We start from the raw sequence: 21,685 nt of genomic DNA on the forward strand, positions 1-21,685 counted from the left end.
AAAATGGTCATTGGCCGAACCCCCCCCCTAATGACCACGTGGTTTATGGACAGCCTCTTACAGCCCTTGGCTGGTTCGTTTCTCAAAGCTCGTGGATTTTTTTTTAATATTTTTGGAGCATTCTAATTTTTGAAAAAAAAACTGAAAACCTGGAGAAACGCATAGATAAGCGTATACAAAGATCCCTTGACAAAAAATTTCTTAAGGAATTTCCCCAGAAATTCCTACGGAATATTTTTGAATAATTTTCTTCAAGAATCTGTGCAGAAATTATTTTAGTTTTAGTATTCTTCTTCTTCTTCTTTGTGGCTCTACGTCCCCACTGGGACTTGGCCTGCCTCGCTTCAACTTAGTGTTCTTTGAGCACTTCCACAGTTATTGATTGAAGGGCTTTCTTTGCCTGCCATTGCATGCATTTGTATATTGTGAGGCAAGTACAATGATACACTATACCCAGGGTGTCGAAAAAATTTTTTTCTGAAACTCAACCAGGAATTATTTTTAAAATCCTCCCAGGGATTCGTATAATTAATCGTAAATTTCTCCAGTGATTTCATTAGAAGTTTATCACTGCCTCCAAGGATAACGTCAATAAATTATACGCGGATTCTTTAAGAAATTCATTCAAAAATATTCTGTAGGAATTTCCGGGGGAAACTCCTTTAGAAATATTTTTTCTAGGAATCTTTGCAGACGCTTATCTACGTGTTTGTTCATGTTTTCGTGATTTTTTATTTGAGAAATAAGAATGCTTCAAGAATATCTTCAAACAAGTTTATTAAATTCAGTTTTATTAAATAATTTTTCCAGGAACTTACCCATACATCCCTAATCCCCGAGAAGATTCTCCAAGTATTCCTCCCGTAAGTTCTCAAGAAATTTCTCCTGTGATTCCTTCCAGAATTTCCCTGGGATTTCATCGTATATTCCTCCAGAGATTTTTTTTCAAAAGTACTTCCCAAGATTTCTACAGGGATTCCGTTAAACACTTCTTCAGTAATCTCTTCAAGGTTTCTTTCGGAAATTCATGCTAGGATACCTTCTAAAATTCCTCTGATTAGAAATTTTTATCTCCGGAGACTTCTTCCAGAGATTGTTTCAGGAATTTCAGCAATTGATTTCTCCAAAAGTTCTGCCATGGACCATGTTACGTGAGAATGTAGTTTGTGAACCCCTGTGTAGTGTCGGAGTTGACTGTGAGCAATCGCGCATACATGTGCATTGTTTTATTTTTCATGTTCTTTGTGATTCCCGTTTGTGTCAACAATGTCACTGATTAGATGTAAGTGAAAACAAGGACCGAACGGGAGAATCACCGTAGATGTAAGTTTTATTTTATGTTTTTGTAAAAGTTATTTAAATAAAATTGTTTTTATAGCTTTATAGCATGGAGCAAAGTTCAACTTAGCGTTTTACTTGCCTTGCTGAAAGAGCGGTGTCCCGTAGGCCCTGTTTTCAACAGACCATTTTCAGAAATTCTTCTAAATCATTCAAATTTCAAATCTCAAATCATCTAAATTTTACAAATCCTACAGGGATTGCTTCGGATATTCTTCCTAAAGTTTCTTCAACAATTTTTTGATAAATTCCTTCAATATTTTTTTTTTCAGAAATTCCTACCAGGATTTTTTGAATTGCTTTTGCGGTTCCATCAGGAACGTTTCCAGGGATATTCCCTGCAGAATTAGTTCAGATAATCCTCCAGGTGAAAAAAATAATAAAATACTCGAGAAATTCTTTAAAAACCTCCTGGAAATATCTTTGAAAACTCCTAGAAGAAATTCTTAAAATTTTGATGAAGGAATTCCGAACAAAAAATTAAAAAAGCAATTCTTGGATGATTGCCTGGAATAATATTTAACTAGGAGAATTCCTAGAGGAACACATTAGGAAACTTTCTTTATTATCAAAAAAAAAAACATGAGGGACTTATGGAGGAGCTCTGCACGTAATTACAAGAAAAACATGCGTGAAAAACTTCTGGAGGGCTTCCTGGAAAAAATACGTAGAGAATTTTCTAAAGGAATCTTTTTAAACATATCTGCATAAATCGCACACAAACTAAGTTTCTAAGGGATACTCTAGAGATCTAGAGATACCTCTGAACAACCGTAGAATGACGTAAGCGACATTGAACATTTTGGCACATTTTTGGTTATTGATTGCCTATGCATCGAACTCTTGATCATTCTCTTAGCTGTCTTTCACAGCTGCTAGGTTTGGACTAGATCTGGCATCCTAATGTTGCAGATATATCACCAGCGTTACAAAAATTCTCGGATAAACTGATACGATTGATCAAGGCGACGATGGATCGAGTGATGTGCGTAGTTGGAGTATCAGCAACACTCTCGAGTCCCTTAGAATCTCGCAGAGGGTTACGGCAAGGTGATGGTATTTCGTGCTTGCTGTTCAACATTGCGTTAGAGGGTGTAATAAGAAGAGCGGGGATAAACACGAGTGGAACGATTTTCACGAAGTCCGTGATTTTGCTGAGAGCATCTTTGGAAATCTGAAAGAATCCCTGAATGAAGGTCTGAATACATCGAAAGCAATGCCTGGAGGAATACTTGAAGGAACTATTGGAGAAACTCCTGGAGGAACTTCTAGAAAAATGTCTTGAGATTTTCTAGAGGAATTTCCAAATAAATACCTGAAGGAACCTCTGGATAAAATCAAGCATTTTTTTCAAAAGAGGTTCTGAAAAAAATATTGAATTTCTAAAGCAAACCCCTAGAGGAATTTCTTAAATAATCTCCGATTCTTTGCGTTTTTTTTTCCTAGAACTGGATCTTTTGATGAAACGTTTGAAGGTAATCCTCGAGAAACCCCTGGAGAAATCCTAAAGAACATCTCATGGACTAAATTCTGGAGAATTAATACCTTCAGAAATATTTGAAGAAATACGCGAAGGAATACAAGCATGAACTTATGCAGCAATCATTTAAGCAACTTCCTGTAAAACTCTATAGATTATTAGGACGAATTTCGGAAGAAATTCATAAAGAAACCTGTAGATCAGTTTTATTTTTTTTTTTTTTTTTGAGAAATTCCTTGATATACTCCTGAAAAAGTGCCAAGCAAAATAAGAGGGAGGGTTCCTAAAAAAATCTCTGGATGAATCCCTTGGGAAATTTCCGTAGGAATCCATGGACAGGAATGCATTTTGGAGGCAGACTAACAGGAATCTTAAGAGAATGTCTTGCTAAAAATCATTCTAAGAAATCCTGTGAGAATCTTCTGTCTGTAAACATTCCAGAAATGTAATTCCTCAAAAAATCCCTAAATGAATTTCTGGCGTTGTCCCTGGAGGTAATCCTGATGAATTTCCTTTAAATGTTAAAAAGAACTTGTGCAAAACTCAGATAAAGAATTCCAGTAAGAATTACTCTTCCGCGATAATTACAGAAGAGTTTCGTTAAATGAGAAAGCTTGGGTGCGGATGTTTCCTTGGGGTGCACCAGTATAGAAAGCGCAAACATTTGGAAACCTTGAGTAACCAACTCTGAGTTGACCATGACGGCACTGCTCAAAATGTTAACTTTAGATTTTCAACTGCTTGGCCTTTAGCATGATATTGCAAATATATTGTCTTCCTTGCTCCAATGTTCATTTCTAGTCATTGCCGGCCAATCGATAATGCCACTGCTTATTCGAATGACGCAAGTAGTTGTAGGTAAACGACAGAAAGAAAAAAACGTGTACTCACCACCGATCCGTAGACGGGCGCAAAATCTCGTTGCACTTCACGCTGCACGTTGTGATTGTAGTCGGACAGTATGCCGGACGGCTTTGCGGTACGATCGAATTGCGGTATTCGCTCGATGCGATTTTCTTTCGAAATCTGGGGCTTTTTCTCGTACGCTTCCTTCAGTTTGGCTTTTCGCTCTAGCTCGATGCGTTCCTGCTCCAGACGCGCCCTGCGTTCTTCCTTCTCTTGGATTCTGGAAGAGGAAAGTAAGGCGGTAGATGGTTGTTAGTGTTCTTGGCGAGAAACACGCTGTTTGAGGTGCAACTTATTTTTCAAAGCTTCTTAAAAGTATATACTGATTAAAAGAGAAAAATCTTAAGATCAAGAATTGTCAAGATTTGTCTTGAGAAATTAAAGGAGTTCCAGGAATGTTTGTTACAGGGGGTCTCAGGCGGTTTTAGGGGCATACGGAGGGTGCTCCATGAGATTTCAGAGGGTTCCAGGTTTTAGGGTGTTTCAAAATTGTTTTCGGGGACTTTCAGGGACGTTCCATTTAGTTTCAGGGGCGTTCTACAGGATTTCAGCAGCGTTCCAGGAGGCTTTAATTTCTCTCACAGTTCAGAAAAGGTATGGGATTTAATCTATATTTATTAGAAGACAATAGTCAGCTTCAACGAGTTTCAAACTTCGAAAAGCACAAGTAGGTATTTTCAGTTTAGGGAAAATAAAAAAAATCAGTCGCACCTTACTAGGGACAAATGGGTATAAGATAGTATAACTACCTTCGCTGTGCGAGTTCTTCATATCGGGTGCCTTCCTGGGCTGATATGAGTTCTCCTGCCTCTTCTCGCAAACGTTCCTTTTCCTTGTACAGCTCTAGTTGTTCTTTCAACTCATTATTCTCTTGAATCTGCGTGAAAAGTGAGAATTCGTAAACCAAAAACCAGCCATCTTTTGAAATTGCACTTACCATATCGTCATGTTTGGTGGTCAACACGAGCAGCTTATTTTTTATGTGCTGCAAGTTTTCATCCTTCTCGTCGTCGGCAACGTGATCCTCTTTTTCGTTTATTTGCGCCAACTCGTCCTCCGCCATTATGATCTCCTTGATGTTTTGGATAGATTTATCCATCAGTTTATCCTGCTGGTCCAAGATTTCCAGCTTCGTCTGGGCTGTCTGGTACTTGGACAGCGCTGCTGCCTTGCTGTTCCGATCGATCGCGGGGCGTCCCGTCTGCGACTCGAAGCTGTCATCCTTCATGCGGATGTCGCTGATGTTGGGATACTCGATATCGTCTGTTTATTTGTGGGAAAATTCGTTATCGCTTCTGAACAAAAAAAAACACTCCCCTACTTACCCAATGGATAATATTCATCAGTCTGATCCATGGTCGATGTGGTGTATTTTGGATTGGTACAGTACGCAGGATAGTGCAGCAAAAAGTTTAGAAATCCGCCATTAACTCGTAGGAATGGTTTCTTGTAAACCACGTCATGGTCCCACTAGGAAAATAAAATCACATTATTGGTTGAGAAAATGCAGAATATGTTGCGCCTTTCCGAAAAACTGTTTGAACGTATGTTGCTTTTTAGTTTTATTTTTTTTCTAGTTCTTTTATTTAGGGCTCAACCGCGTGTAACGCTTTACGGAGCCAAATTCATTATTTGTATGTAATAATTACACTAGTTTGTAGTATTTTAAAACTCAGTTTGCTGATGATTACTTTTAGTATAGAATCATGCAGAAATCCTGTAATTAGAAGGCACATAATATTGCTAATAGACAAATTGAGAGATGAACTTGTAAAAAAACGTGGTCTGGTGGGATTCGAACCTACGACTCCGTATTCGCTAGACCGGCGCTTTTACCAACTAAGCCATAGAACAGGTAATGATTGTGTGGCATAGAAAGCTAAACTGAACGTGCACCCACACCATCAACTATCATTTTTCACAAATTATCTCTCTTTCGGTTCAGATGCCAATCCACAACACACTTGCGTTTGTGCCCACTATCCCCACCAGTGTGTACTAAACTAGTAATTTGGTGAGTAGTAGAGGTGGGGAAATCGGTTTTATTTCTGATACCCACCCGTTTTCGCACCGTACAAAATACAAAGAAGCAAATAAATGACAACATCATTTTCTGTGACTATTTTGTGTTATCGTTTTCGATTGTACGAAAGTTCTAGAAAGTTCATAATGAATTCCGTAAGTGTTTCGTTCGAATTTTTAAATTCCTTGAAAATTTGCTAGAGTAATCTCTGCAGAAATTCTTTGAGGAATCCCAGAAGGAATTCCCAGGGCAATACTGTAAGAAAATCCCGGGGGAATCCCGGCAGGAATTTCCGGGGCAGTCCGGAAAAAAAATACACGGGGCAATCCCGAAAGGAATTCCTGGGAAAATCCCAAAAGTAAATCCTGAAATCCCGGAGAAATCCCGAAAGGAACTCCCGGGGAAATTCCAAAAGGCATGCCCGAGAAAATCCCGGGGGAATCCCAGAAGGAATTGCCAGGAAAATTCTGAAAGGAATTCCCGGCGAAATCCCGAAAGAAATTCCCGCGGAAATCCCAAAAGACATGCCTGGGGAAAACCCGGAGGAATCTCGGTGGGAAATCCCGGGGGAATTTCGGTGGGAAATCCCGAGGGAATCCTGGAAAGAATTCCCGTGGGAATCTCGGGAGGAAGTCCTGGTGGAACCCCGGATGAGAAATCCCGGATGAATTCCCGGAGGCATTCCTGGAGGAATCCCCGAGGACATTCCTGGAGGAATCCCCGAGGACATTCCTGGAGGAATCCATCCCCGAGGACATTCCTGAAGGAATCCATCCCCGAGGACATTCCTGGAGGAATCCATCCCCGAGGACATTCCCGGAGGAATCCATCCCCGAGGACATTCCTGGAGGAATCCCCGAGGACATTCCTGGAGGAATCCCCGAGGACATTCCTGAAGGAATCCGCGAGGGCATTCCTGAAGAAATCCCCGAGAGCATTCCTCAAGGAATCCCCGAGGGCATTCCTCAAGGTATCCCCGAGGGCATTCGAAGAGGAATCCCCGAGGGCATTCGAAGAGGAATCCCCGAGGGCATTTGAAGAGGTATCCCCGAGGGAAATCCTCTAGAAATTCCTTGAAGAATCCGAGGGAATTCTTGAGAAAAATCTAAAAAAAATCCTTGAAGATGATCCGAAGGAATTCCTGAAGAAATTTCTAGAGAAATCCTTTATTATTTTCAGGAGGAACCCCAGAAAGAACTCCTGACGAACGGATATCTGAAGGTACTTCTGGAGGGCTCCCATTTCATGTCTAGAAAATCCCTGAGAGAACTTCAGGAGGATTCTCCGGAGACACTTCTATTGTAATCCATAAATGAACTCTTAAATGATACTCTGAAGGAATTCGTGGAGAATTCTCAAGGAACACCTGAAGAAATTCGCCAAGGAATTCCTGGATAAATCGACGAGTGTTGATTGGAGAAATGCAGCCAAATTAGCTGACGCTTTTGTTGATTAATTGCCACAGATTTTTTTTTTAATCTACTTGGGGCTTCCTGCGAAAATTCTTGCAAGGATTTTTACACAATTTCTTCAAAGATTGCTTCAGAATTGTTTGAAGGAATACTCTTTCTGTTAAAATTTCCTCCAGCATTTTTTTCTTGGTTATTTCTCCAAAAAAATCTTCTCGAAATTTCTCAGAAAATTCTTTTTAGAAAACCACCACGGGTTTCCCATGGAATTGTTTCAGGCGTTCCTTCAAATAATCACACAAATAAATACACAATGCCGTTCCGGCAGACATTCCTACACAGTTTCTTGCAGGATAACATCTACAAATTCTTGTAGAAATTTCCTTAGAGATTGCTTCGCAGATTCTTTCAGATTCTTGAAAAATATACCCAGTGATTCCTTAAAGAATTCATTTAGGACTACGGTTTTCAAAATTTTCCGCAATATTTTCACTCATATCTCTAAAAATTGTACAAGAAATTCTTCGAAACATTTCTTTTCGATTGCATCAGAAAATTTACAAGATTTGTTTTCTGGGAATATTCACTGGTATCTTCTGGAGTTTAGGGAATCAGAAAATCCTTCAGACTCTCCATGGAGTAATATTTCAGGAAGATCTGCTTAAAATCTCAGAAGAAACATTTGAAGGAATCCCAGGAAATATTTCTGACGGAATGGCAGGGGCATCTTCAGAAGAAACCCTTGTAAGAATTTTTACTGGAATTCCTGAAGGTATTCCTCAATGAATTTCTGGAGGAACTTTTGAAACAATTGTACTGAAGGAATCCCTGGAGATATTTCTGAAGAAATCCTTAAAGAGAGGGAACCCGGAGCGATCACTATGGAAATTGAAGAGTTTTTTTGAAGAAATCTCCAGTCTAGTGTCAGGAATGTTTACTTGATGGTATTTTTGAAAAAAATCACAGGAAATTCTTCTAAAGGAATCTCAGGAGGATTTTTTACAGCAATTCCTGAAGGAGAGTTTCTGAAGATTTCCTTCTGTAGAGAAATTTTTGAATTCGTAGAAAAAATACTGGATGTATCCTTAAGGAATTACTGGGGAAATATACGGAGGAATACCATTGAAACTCCTGAATCTATACGAACTTCAGCACGAATCTTTAGAGGAATTACTGCTAGAATCACTGAAAGTAATAATGCAAGAATCTTATGAGGAATTCTTGCTCAATTTTCTGCATGAATCCCTGAAGTAATTGAGAAAAAATCCTGGAAACATTCCTGTGAATATTTTCAACGAAATCCTTGAAGAAATTCCCGATGAAATCTCTGGAAGAGTTTGTGAAAAAATAGCTGTACGAATTCCTGAAGGAATCACAGGAATATTTCCTGAAAAAAAAACGCTGCTGAAAGAATTTCTGAATGCATAGATGAACCAGCCTTGAGTTAGTATTATTATTATCTTTATTATCGAGACTTTCAGCCAGGGGCAGCCTTGAGTTGAAAATCTAAATAATAAAGAAATATAAAACTTCTGGAGAAAAATCTGATTCTTCCAGAATGATTTTCTAAAGGAAACTCTAGAAGAATTGCTAAAGTAATCCCAGGCGACGAAGTTTCAGAAGGATTCCATTGAAAAAATTCCGGAAACGAATTTTTGGAGATATTTCTGAAGAAATTTTTAAAGGCATATCTGAAGGAAACCCTTGAGCAATGTATTACAGATTCCCTGGAAGAGTTTTTGTACACTAAATGATATCCACAGTATATCCACTTCCGGAAGGAATCCAAAGAAGATTTTCTAAAGGAGGAATTTAAGAAATCCCTGGAATAATTTATAAGAGAAACTTAGTAGAGTTTTTACTCATGCATCCCTGAAAGATTATCTGAAGGGGTCCCCTTAGGGATTGTCTTTAATAATTTCCGAATGAATTCTTGAAAGAAACTTCAAAAGATGTTCTAAAAAAATTATTTGCGAATTTCTTGAAGGAATTTAAACTTTTGATTTTATGAAAGAAATTGCCGGAAGATTTTTTTTAAGGAATCCGTGAATAAATTTTTGAAAGAATCTCAGGATTGTTTTCTGAAAGAATCTTTGGAGCATTTTCTGAGGAAACTCATGATGAAATTTCTTCAGTAATCCATGGATGATTTACTAAAAGAGTCCTTTCTTTGGAGAACCTGCTGGAGGAATCTGTGCAAGATTTTTTAAAGAGAATCCCTGGATGATTTTCTAAAGGAATCCATGGAACAATTTCGGAAGGATTCCATGGAGGGATTTTTCAAAGATTCTATTAGTTTCTAGATGAATCTTAAGCGAACTTCAGAGGAATTCATGAATGATTCTATGGATTTTCTAAAGAGATTCCTGGAAGAATTCTAGAAGGAATTGTCACAAGTATCTCAGAAGGAATCCCTGGCAGAAAAGCTAAAGAGTTCATTGAATGCTTTCTAAAGGAATCATAGGAAACAAAATGGTGTTTTTTTTTTTGATGAAATCCATGAAAGGTTTTCTAAATTAAATTTCTGGAGAAATCTCTTGAAGAATTTCTGACGGAATTCCTTTTTGATTTCTGAATCAATCCAGCTAGATTTTATAAAATGAACCTTGGAGAATTGTTTGCAGAAATATGTAATATAATTTCCGAAGAAAATTTCTAAATAGTGCCTTGGTACATTTTTGAAAGAGTACATGTAAAGTAAATGCGGGAGGAATCCTTACAGACGTTTTCGTAGCCATCACTGGAGGAATTACTAAAGAAATATTTGGAAGAAGAATTTCAGAAGACCTCGCAGGACGAATTTCTGAAAAAAAGTCCCTGGGAGTATGTAACAACATAGTTGATTTAAGTGAATACTCTATGATATATATATATTATTTATTTCTAAATTTAAGACAAATTATGTAACATTCATTGTAACAAACTGGTCTACTCATGATTGACGACAAATAAATAAATAAATAAATAAATACCTATACAATGGATAATAATATTCAGATAAATTATTACCCTATATTTTAAAAGGTACAGAATACGTAAGTGACCCGATTTTGTCAGCCCCTTTCCAGAACACGTTTTTTGCTCCCCTCAAAAATTTAAACAGATATTCACACTTTTTTTCCTCTATGTTCTGCCTTTCAGCAGTAGTTTGATGATGATCTTAAATGAATTGGTCAATATTTGATCGTTAGATAATGAGAGCAAAAAGTTCGTCGCAAAATGAGGCTGGCAAAATCGGGTCCTTACTGTAGTTCGAAAAATCGTCCTGAATATAGGAAAGCTTGTTTGATAAGTGTGAGAAGGGTTCTGTCCACCAAATTGGCGTAGCTAGGATTTTTTCCTGGAGGGGGCCCAGGGGCGACCTGACTTGAGATGAATTTTAAGCGGGATGGGCGCCCGATATGTGAATATGCAAATTGGTATTGTAGTTTTGAGTAATCCAAATGACTGTTTTAGATTAGTTCATAGTTTCGTAAACTATATGAGTACAAACAATTCCTCCAAGATTTTTTTCCATAGCTTGCTCCAGTGATTCCATAATGGCTTCTTCCAGAAATTCAATCAAGAATTCATCTAGGGATTCCACTAGACATTTTTTCCGGGATTTGTCCTAGGATATCTTTAGAGGTTCCTCCAGCAATTATTTTTTTTTTTTTTGAGGTTTCCTTTAGGAATTTCTCCAGAGATCCTCTAAGGTATTTCTGCAGGTATTCAGAGATTTCTACAGGGATGTCTCCATATGTGCCTTCTAGAATTCCACTAGAGATTGCTCCAATAATTACATCTGGAATGATTCGAAGTATTTCTGCAGGAATGTATTCCAGAAAATCTCTTAGAAAATTTTACTTAGAGATTATTAAAAAAATACTCCAAGAATTGTTTGAAAAATTGTACAAAAAACTCTTTAGGGATCCTAGTATTCCTTTAACAATTACTGCAGACATTGATTTCTTCATTTTTTTCATCCAGGAATATTCCTTCAAAAATTCTTCCAGGTTGGCTAAGAAAGCTCTCCTGAGATTCCATAGAGTTCCTCATGGGGTTGCTTCCGGGATTGCTCATCGGGTTTCTTCAGAAATTACTTCGAGTTCCTCCAGGGATTCACCGGAAATTCCTTCTGTTATTCTTACAAAAACGAATGCCGGGATTATTTCAAAAACGCCTGCAAGAACTCTTGTTGGGATTCCTTCAGAAACTCCCCCAGGAATTAATCCAGGATTTCAGGATTTCCTCAGAAATCCTCCTCCTGGAATTTTCTCAGAAATCGAACTTTGTATTTCATCGAAAATTTTGAGATTCCTCCAGAAACTCTTCAAGGGATTCCTTCGGAAATTCCTCCCGGTTTTTTTTTTCAAGAACTATTCCAGGTATTCCTCCTGCCAATCCTCTAGGATTTTATTCAGGCATTTCTCCAGGGACTTCTGTAAGAGTTCTACCAAGAATTTCTACAGGAATTACCCCAGGTATTTCCTCAGGAATTCCTCCGGGAATTTATTCTAGAATGGATCCAGGAATTCTTCCAGGGTTTCCTCCAAGAATTAATCCAGAAATTTGTTCTCTAGGGTTCCTTCTACACATTCCTCCAGGAATTATTTCATGAATCCCTCCAGAAATTCCACCGATGATTCCTGCAGTAATTCCTCCTGAAAATCCTTCTGGAATTCCTCCTGAAATTCCTCCTGGAACTCCTCCAGAAATTTCTTTCAAAATTCCTCTAAAAATTTCTCCAGGAATTCCTTCAGAAATTTCTCCATGGATTTCTACCAGAATTCCTCTAGAGATTCTTCAAGGAATTCATTCAGGGATTCCTCAAGTTATTCGTTTAGGGATTCCTCCTGGAGTTCATCCATTAATAGTTCCACGAAATTTCCCCAAGATTTCCTATAGAGATTTTTTCAGGAATTCCTCCTGAGGTTCCTCCAGAAATTGTTTCAGGGATTCCTCCAGGTTTATTTCCAAGAGTTCCCCCAGGAATTCTTCCAAGTAATTCTCTAGAAATTCATTTAAGGACGCCTCCAGGAATTCCTCAAGAGGTTTCTTAAGAATTACCCCAAGAATCTCTTCAGAAAGTCCTCCAGGAATTGATCCAGGAACTCCCATGAGAATCCCTTCATAAATTACTATCGCAATTCCTCCTGGAATTCCTCCATCCCAGGATTTCTCTAGGGGTTCATCTAGAGATTGCTCCGGGAGTTCTTCTAGAGGTCCCTCCCAGAATTCTTCTAAAAACTCCACCAGGAATTCATCTGGGAATTTATCCAGAGATTGTTCCAGGCATTAGTCCAGGAATTTCTTCAGGGATTCTTGAAGGAAATTCTCCAGAGTTTCCTCAAAGGATTTCTTAAGGAATTTCTCGAGATACTCCTCCAGCAATTGACACAGGAATGTCTCTAGGAATTTCTCCAGGGGCTCCTTAAGAAATTCCCCTAGGAATTCCTCCCGGAGTTTTACCAGGAATTATTCCAAGAATTCCTCCAGGGGTTCCTGCATGAATTCCTCCTGAGATTCCTCAAGGAATTCTTTCAAGGATTTCGTCGGGAATTCCCTAGGAAAACCTCCAATGATTCCTTCAGAAATTCCCCCAGAAATTTCTCTGTGAATTTATCCAGGAATTATTCCAGGTATTCCTCCAGGATTTCATCCAGGCATTTCTCCAGGGACTTCTCCAGGAATTCCACGAAGATCTACCCCAGGTATTTCTTCAGAAATTCCTACAGGAATTTCTTCAGAAATTGATCCAGGAATCCCTCCAGGAATTTCTACGGAAATTCCTACAGCATTCCTTCAAGAATTTCTACAGGAAATCCTTCAGAGATTACTTCAGATATTCTTCCAGGAGATTCTTTAGGAAATTTTTTAGGATTTTTTCCAAGGGATTCCTCCGGAAATTCTTGCAGGTTTCCTCCAGGAATTAATCCATGCATTTCAACTCCAGAGATTCCTCTAAAAAGGGCCCATATAGCCGAGGCGGTAAACGTACGGGTATTCAGCATGACCATGCTGAGGGTGACGGGTTCGATTCCCGGTCGGTCCAGGATCTTTTCGTAAAGGAAATTTCCTTGACTTCCTTAGGCATAAAGTATCTTCGTGCCTGTCACACGATATACGCATGCAAATTCTTATTGGCAGAGGAAGCTCTCAGTTAATAACTGTGGAAGTGCTCATAGAACACTAACACTAAGCTGAGATGCAGGCTTTGTCCCAATGAGGACGTTACGCCAAGAAGAGAGAGATATTCCTCTAGAAATCCGTCCAGGAGTTATTCCACGGATTCCTCCAGAAATTCCACCAGGAATATATCAGAAATTCCTTCAGGGATTCCTTTAAGGATTCTTCCGTGAAATTCCTCCAGTAATTCTTCCAGAAATTCCTCCAAGAATTTCCTCCAGAGATTCCTCCAGGAATGCGTCCAGAAATTTCTCCAAGGATTCATCTAATTTTTTTTCTAGTAATTTCTACAGGGATTTCTGATACGGATTCTTCACATTTTTTTCCTGAAATTTTCGCATAATTGCTCTTTGGATTCCTCCAGGAATTCCTCCAGGTATACTTTCAGAAATTTCTCCAGGGATTCCTGCAGGTTTTGCTCCGAGAATTCTTGTAATGATTTCTTCCGAAATTTCTCTCTGGATTTTTTTCAAAAAAATATGCAGCGATAAGTTCAAAAATTTCAGTAATCCGTTCATAATCTTTATCACGGATTCACTCCAAGGTTTTTTTTAGGATTACTTGTAGATTTTTTGAATATTTTGAAGTATTTCTAAAGGAATTCCTCCAGCGATTTGTATTGTAATTCTTTTAGATAATTTTAGAGGAACACAGAAGCCAAGAAATTATCCAAGTAGTCATCCAGGAATTGTTTCACAATTATCTCCGAGAAATCTTTAAGGAATCCAATCATGAATACCTTCAAGATTACCCCTTGCAGCAAAAGCTTTTAAATATATTAAAATTTCATCAATGGCCTTTTGAATGTGTGCATTCAAATACTCCTGGCCCACGAAATAAAAGATATTAGTGACCGACTAGAAATCACCTCCAGCATGGTTTTAAAGAATACACTCGCGTTTACGCTTGAGCTACATGGATCATTTCTTATTATGTAACATCTATTCTCACTAGGAATTCAAAAAGTTTTGCTGGAATTCCATTGCAAATTCAACCAGATTTTTTTCCACATGCTACTTGAATTCCACAAAGAAGCACTTAACCATATTTTGCAGTAATGCTGCTACAGTGATAGACATTCGTTTAGCCGAGGCTAAAAAAAATTCTAAAAAGTGTCAGGAAACTCATACAAAAGATTTTATGATAAATCTTTTTTATCGTAGTGATAGTATATCTAGTACTGTTTTATAAAAATGTGATACATCACACTTATATATACACTGAAACAAAAACGAGAGTAAAAACCTTTCAAATGTCATTGTTTGCCTAGACATTCGTTTAGCCGAATTGTACAATTTTCAGAATTCCATAATAAAAAACCATCAAATTTCCAAAAATATCCAACAAAGTCATTTTGTATGGTGATCTGCATTATAGATTGACTTGTAAATCAAGAATTAGATCGTTTTTGGAAGTGTTGCCATATTAATTTTGCATGCATCTCATATAAATTTATCATAATATTGTAAATGTTTCCAAATTGAGATTTGATGTAGTTATTTTAATCGGAAGTGTTTCAAAAGAATCTAATGAAAGTTTCATGACCGAAGCAAGTTGAAAATTTACGAAAAACAATGTTTTTAATAGAAAAAATAACGCAAACTATCAAAAAATCACGTATTTAAGTATTGTTTTAATGAAATTTGATGGTTTCACTTGCATAAATCACAGCGTTTACTACAATTACGTCTTCTAATAGCTCCCAATATCTTCTAGACTGTATTCTGGCTGAAATAACATACATTGAACGGCTCATATTTCGAGAAATGGCATGAACTTGTTTCATAATTTAGACATTCTTTTCAAATAAAACATGTTAAAAATGAATGTGGTTCACATATAAGACTCATTTATAATATATTTCTTCAGATTGAATGAAATAAGCCAATTGTTTGACCTTATCTTGCATTTCTGTATGAGCACCTGCTTTTGAATAAACAGGGTACAAAAAATCTTACATTTCTTGCAGTTCTTTCACTTTGCAGTCTTCTAACTTATTTAGTAATGCTAGTATCATACAGGTATACTCCACAGGCATTAGGACACGCCTTTATTTCAATGCAGAACTATTTATTTTAGCTTTTATCAATCCCATTTTAAAGTTTAACCAACCAAAAACCAATTTACTTAATTTTTTCATGACATTTTATGGAATAATTTGAACATTTCTTACAATAATTCTGTGCCATATTTTCAAAACTGTCAATCTAGCTTACGTTTGAGTGTTTACAGAAATTATTTTTCTTAAATAAATTTGTTTATCATCGCTTCTCCTTATCCGGACATTTTTTTATAATATTTCTCTGAATTTCACAAATAAATAAACTTTTAAGGTCAATTATCTTGCTAACACGTCATAAACTAAATGCCTTGGAGTATATCCTCGAAATATACTCACGAAATTGCAAAAAATCTATTGAAAACCAATTTTTCATTTACCTCGGCTAAACGAATGTCTAGGCAAAAAATGACATTTGAAGGGTTTTTACACTCGATTTTGTTTTAGTGTATATATAAGTTTAATGTATCACCTTTTTGTTAAAACAGTACTAGATATACTATCACTACGATAAAAAAGTTTTATCAATAAATCTTTTGTATGAGTTTCCTGACACTTTTTTTGTTCTCGGCTAAACGAATATCTATCACTGTAGAAAATTCAAAGATTCTTAAAGATGCTCATCAAAGAATTCCTGGAAATTATCATTTAGATTTAATTTCTCAGCGATTCAAAAAAGAAGACTAACAAAGCATTGCTTTTTATATAATTCTGGTTATATAATGTTTGGAAATTAAAACTAAGTAATAACATAGACCATTTTGAACAATGATCTTGTAAAGAGTGACAAGTTGAGAATAGTCTCCAATAACTATCAATTTGAACACATATTATGCAATATAAATGTCTATTATAGATCTATGTTTGTCACCACGACAGTGGTTTTCAGATTTTTTCTAATTTCCATATATAAAGTCATAAAAATTTCTGGAGCCCACACCCCCCCCCCCCCCCCCCGCCCCCCTAGCTACGCCAATTATCACCATGGGTGGATTAGATCAGGTTTTTCCTTCAGGTCTGCTTTTTTAAATATCTAGCAATAAATTTTCCAGTAGAAAGCTTTTTCGGAAATTAGGGCGCACTTCCCAAACCGCATATTTCTTACCTTCTTCAGGATATCTTCCAGCACCCAAAGGGGTGTATCCTTGTGGGGCGCTCCTTGTGTCCCGTTATCCATCAGCACCAGTTGTTCTTTCACACCGCGACAGGTCCACAGCTGCTTGGAATCCTGCGGCAGGGCGTGGTGAATCTTCCCGGCCGTCATCCCAGGCACCAAGAGCGACTCCGGAACATTCACCACGAAGGCATACTTGATCCGGCTGTCCTCAAAATCCCTATCCGACCGACAATCTACGATTAACATACTGAGCGCGGGGTTGCTGATCATCTCCAACAGTTCCTTGGCGTCAATCGTGTCTTTCACGTGGGAAATGATCGGACCTATGTGATCCTGCAGATTGCGCATTTTGTTCTGCTCCCGTTCGTTCTGGGCGCAACTGCTGGCATACCGCTTTTCCAAACTGTCTTGTAGTTTTTCAACTTTTTCATAAATGCTCACAATTTCGCTGTTACTCCCGAGAGCCTGCACAATGTTTCGCTTTTTGTCAGCATATTCGTGATGCTTGTGGATGATGTCAATGAGATTCAAATATTTCATATAGCAAATACAGGCTTCCTCCTCGTCCCGCTCCAAGTAGAACATATGGGCATGCTGTTTCAGCTTGTTGGCGCTCTGGCAAAGCACTAGCACCTTTTTCCCCTCAATATTCTTCGGCAGAGAATACAGCTCCTTCAAGGCTCCCAGATTAGTGGCCCTATGAATCGGTTTAAGGCGTGACATTGCACGGATGTTTTTGTTTTCACCGAAGAACTTTGAAGATCACTTTTCCCCCACTCACACTCTTCTAATTCACCATCTACCAGTTAAAGATAATTAGCTAATAAATTACTAATGAAAAGAAGCTTTGCTACCGCGCATAAAATTTGCACAATTTTCTAAACTTTTCATTACTTTTGACTTTTCCAGTCTTTTCCGACAAAATTACGAAAGCCGCGATGTTGACGAATAGAGTTAATAAACTATAGAGGACGAATGTCGCTGGCGTCGCCGCCGCAACATCTTTTTTTTTTTTTCTTCTCCTTTATTTTGGCACAGACCTATTGATCCATATTTGCCAGGCTGTCAAGTGATGTTTTTCAAAATGTCAGTTAACAGATCAACGAATTCACTAGTTGATTTTTCTCTCAAGTCTCCATCAATCAAAACTCAACAATTGGCAGCTGCTCCATCGGAAAACAGTGCAGACTACACTCGCGAATCAAAAAGGATTCAAACGTTTACTCTTGTTTCCTCTAGGAAGTTGGCTATTTGAGAATATTCACCATTATTTTTATTTTTTAGGATGTCATACAGTGATTTTTTGTTTTCGAGTATTGGATACTTCCGCCTTGCAGACGACAGTTTGGAACAGTCAAAAAGTATGTGAAAAATGTCTTCCTTTACCTGGCAAGTCTCGCATAATTCCGAGCGGATCAAATTCCACCTGGCTAGTCTTTCCTTGGTAGCTGTATGAAATGTGCGAATTCTGCCTAACTGTATTGTCTGGCTAGTTGGTAGGTGTATGTCTTTGAACCACGGTTTCAGCGTTATTTGTGGCAATATTTTGAAATGTTCTTTTCCTTTTTCTCTTGATATTTCTATGTATTCTTTGTTCCATTCTCGTTGTATTTCATTTTTGAACGCTAATAGACAGTCATCTAAAGTTAGTGGATAGTTTTCTATTTCAGTTCTTTTTGTTCCCAGTTTTGCTGCCCTATCTGCTCTATCATTTCCCACTATATTTGCATGACCTGGAATCCATTGAATTATTATTTCCTGAATATTGTTGAACTGAACTATCGAGTAAAGGTGGTTTATCAAGTAATTATTTTCCTGTCTACTGTTATCTAACATACTGCAACTACTTTGTGAATCTGTAAAAATAACAATTTTAAATTGGTTTATACTGATGGCATACTCTATTGCTTCTATTATTCCAACTAATTCTGCGTTCATTATACTAAACTCTTCCTTTAATTTGTAACTAAAAGATGATTTTGTTTGTTGGTCGTATATCCCATACCCTACCCCTTCCAAGGTTTTCGATCCGTCTGTAAATATTTGATAATACCTTTCGTATTTTTCTCTTATTAACTGTAAAACTATTGCTTTTTGAATTTCTTTTGACGTATTTGTTTTGTTAACTGTTCCTATTTTAGAAATTATTACTAGTTTACTTTTATCTGGAGGGTTTATCATGTTTTGGTTAAATTTACATTGTAATAGATGATAATTATTTAAAGATGCGGTTTTTTGAATGTAGCTTGTATGTTTTGGCAAAGTATCTGAATTAATTAAATTGTTAAGACTTTCTGTTATTGGACTGTTATTATAATATAAGTTTTTAAGTATTTCTTTAAATGTGAGATATTGTGCTCTGTATTTCAAAGGCAATTCTCCTGTTTCTGCAAATAATACTTGATTTGGTGTAGACTGTAGGTACCTGAATGTTGTTCTTAATGACAAGTTTTGTATTTTTTCAATTCTTTGTAAATCTGTTTTAGACGCTGCCGAATAAATGGTTATGCCATAATCTATCTGTGATCTTACTATTGATTTATTCACCTGACTCAGTGTTGTTGGATGTGCTCCTCCCTTTTTCCTACTTAGCATTTTTATAATATTTATCTTCTTTTTTGCTTTGTTTGTTATTTCTGTGATGTGAGTTTTAAATGAAAGCTTGTTATCTATCCAAATCCCTAAGTATCTATGAACGAATTTTAATTCAACTGGTTGGTTATTTATTTTAATTTGTACATTATCCGGAATATTATTATCAAAACAAATTGCTGCTGATTTATTTGGGTTAACAATTAAATCTAAATCATGTAAAGCTGTACAGATGGAATCCAAGGTATTATTCATTTTGTTTACTGCTGTTGGAATATTTTCGCTTTCAATAAAAATCGCAAAGTCATCTGCAAACTGTATAAGTACACCCTCTTCCGCTAATTCATGAATTGAACTCGTGTAAATATTAAAAAGTATCGGGGAAAGCGGACAACCTTGGGGCAGTCCTTTATTTGTTATTCTTTCTATTTCAGTTCCATCGTTCATAATAATTTTAACCGTTCTTTTCCTTAAATAGTAATAACACCAATCTATTAATTCATCCGGAAACTTTTTCTCTTTCAAAATATTCAGTAGTTTTTCAATATTTACATTATCGAATGCCTTTGATAAATCTAAAAATGTACAAAGCGAAAAATGTTTTTTATTTTTTGAATGATTAATTTTTGCTATTAACATATTTACACAGTTTATTGCTGATGTTTTTTGTTTAAACCCAAAGGAATATTGTGGAAGCGGGGAATGTAGTTTAATAAATTCAACAAGTTTTGTTTTGTATGAAATATTTATTGTTTTCAGAAAAACCGGGATCAAACATATTGGTCGATAAGATCTAGCATCATTTTCTTCTTTTTCAGGTTTTAAGATTGCAACTGTTTTAATTTCAAGCCAACTTTTAGGAATTTGTCTGGAATGAATCACTTCGTTACACATTTCTGTAATTTTAATCATTAGATCTAAATTTAATTGCTTTAAAAAGTAATATGATATGTTATCCGGTCCGGGTGCAGATGTATCTTTTTTAGAATTGATTATATTTTGAATTTCTCTTAACGTTATTTTATGTTTTCCCATTGTATTTGTGGGACTATACTTTATATCCGTTGTTTTGTTTGGAAAATTGAGATTCATGAATTCCGATGCTAGATTTTTATCGTTCAATAGTTTTATGTTGTTTTTCTTCGGAAAACCTCCACTAATCATTTTAACCGTTGTCCATAATTCTTTTATGTTCATGTCCGGTGTCAAACTGTCAGTTAGTTCTCTGTATGATTTCCTTTTTTCTTTTCTTATTTCTGCTTTCAGTATAGTTCTCGCTTTCTTAAATTCTAGGAAATTTTGTAAAGTTAAGTTGTTAAAATATTTGATTAAAAGTTTGTTTTTGTCATCATATAATTTCTGTATTGTCGTTGTCCACCATTTTTTAGGGTGATTAGTTTTAGAAGGTTTGAATTTAGCGTCGTCGATACATTTCTTGAATTTGATACTCAATTGTTCAGGGTCCTCAATTTCTTCCGGTAAAATATTGTTCAAGTTTTCTAATGCTTGTTTTTTGTTGATTTGTGTTAAGTTGTATTCATAGTATTTAGCTTGATTTATGATTTCAAATAATATTATTTTATGTTCTCCACAGATTTCTTGATCCAGAACTGACCATTCTACTTTAGGTGCTATACTTGTTGAAACTATTGTTAAATCTATTGCTGAAGGCGTCGAATTAGGATGTCTGATTGTAGTTGGATTACCGTCATTCATTACCATGAGTTCAGTATTTTCTAACACTTCTACTAACAATTCCCCACGGGCGCAGGTTTTATTCGATTGGTTCCATGTTGGATGATGTGCATTTAAATCTCCTGCCAAGATTGTGGAAATATTAGATTTGTCTATGAATTCTATTAACTTAAGCAACTGTGTTTTTAGTTGACTATTTCCGATATTTGGTGGTATGTATATTGAAAAAATCATTAAACTGTTAACTGTGTTATTTGTTTTAATTGCTACTGCTTCAATGGGGTGAATATTTGGTAAAGAAACTATTGTAAAGTCTATTTCATGAATCGGTTTAAGGCGTGACATTGCACGGATGTTTTTGTTTTCACCGAAGAACTTTGAAGATCACTTTTCCCCCACTCACACTCTTCTAATTCACCATCTACCAGTTAAAGATAATTAGCTAATAAATTACTAATGAAAAGAAGCTTTGCTACCGCGCATAAAATTTGCACAATTTTCTAAACTTTTCATTACTTTTGACTTTTCCAGTCTTTTCCGACAAAATTACGAAAGCCGCGATGTTGACGAATAGAGTTAATAAACTATAGAGGACGAATGTCGCTGGCGTCGCCGCCGCAACATCTCTTGCTGGCGGAGATAGGGAGGGATATAAGTGTCAAAGCGAAAAAGTATGCAGTTTGACAGATAGATACCCGGCATGTTTGCGAACGAGAACAAAGGGAACAGCAGCGACATTCGTCCTCTATGGATTGATGCACCAAGCGAAAAGAAGAAGAAGTTTTGACATCCAAGCGGTGTGCCGTCGATTAGATCCTCGTCGCTGATTGGTCGATGGATGTAAACGACACACCGCTTGGATGTCAAAATTCTTCTTCTTACCGCTTGGTGCATCAAT

The 21,685-nt window shown here is 36.8% G+C and overlaps 1 protein-coding gene across 1 annotated transcript in view; it reads right to left on the bottom strand.

Moving 5' to 3' along the window:
* Positions 1-17,441, bottom strand: part of LOC109414138 (ubiquitin carboxyl-terminal hydrolase 8) — a 75,196-nt gene extending 57,755 nt beyond the window's left edge. The window contains exons 1-5 of the mRNA XM_029862824.2: positions 16,489-17,441; positions 5,050-5,194; positions 4,662-4,987; positions 4,474-4,601; positions 3,710-3,944 (exon numbers count right to left, since the gene is read on the bottom strand). Of these exons, the coding sequence (XP_029718684.2) occupies positions 3,710-3,944; positions 4,474-4,601; positions 4,662-4,987; positions 5,050-5,194; positions 16,489-17,223 (1,569 nt within the window). The 5' untranslated portion in view covers positions 17,224-17,441. The remainder of the gene's footprint in view (positions 1-3,709; positions 3,945-4,473; positions 4,602-4,661; positions 4,988-5,049; positions 5,195-16,488) is intronic.
* Positions 17,442-21,685: the final 4,244 nt, after the last annotated feature.

Source organism: Aedes albopictus, chromosome 3, assembly GCF_035046485.1.
Source record: "Aedes albopictus strain Foshan chromosome 3, AalbF5, whole genome shotgun sequence".
Taxonomy (NCBI): Eukaryota; Metazoa; Arthropoda; class Insecta; order Diptera; family Culicidae; genus Aedes; species Aedes albopictus.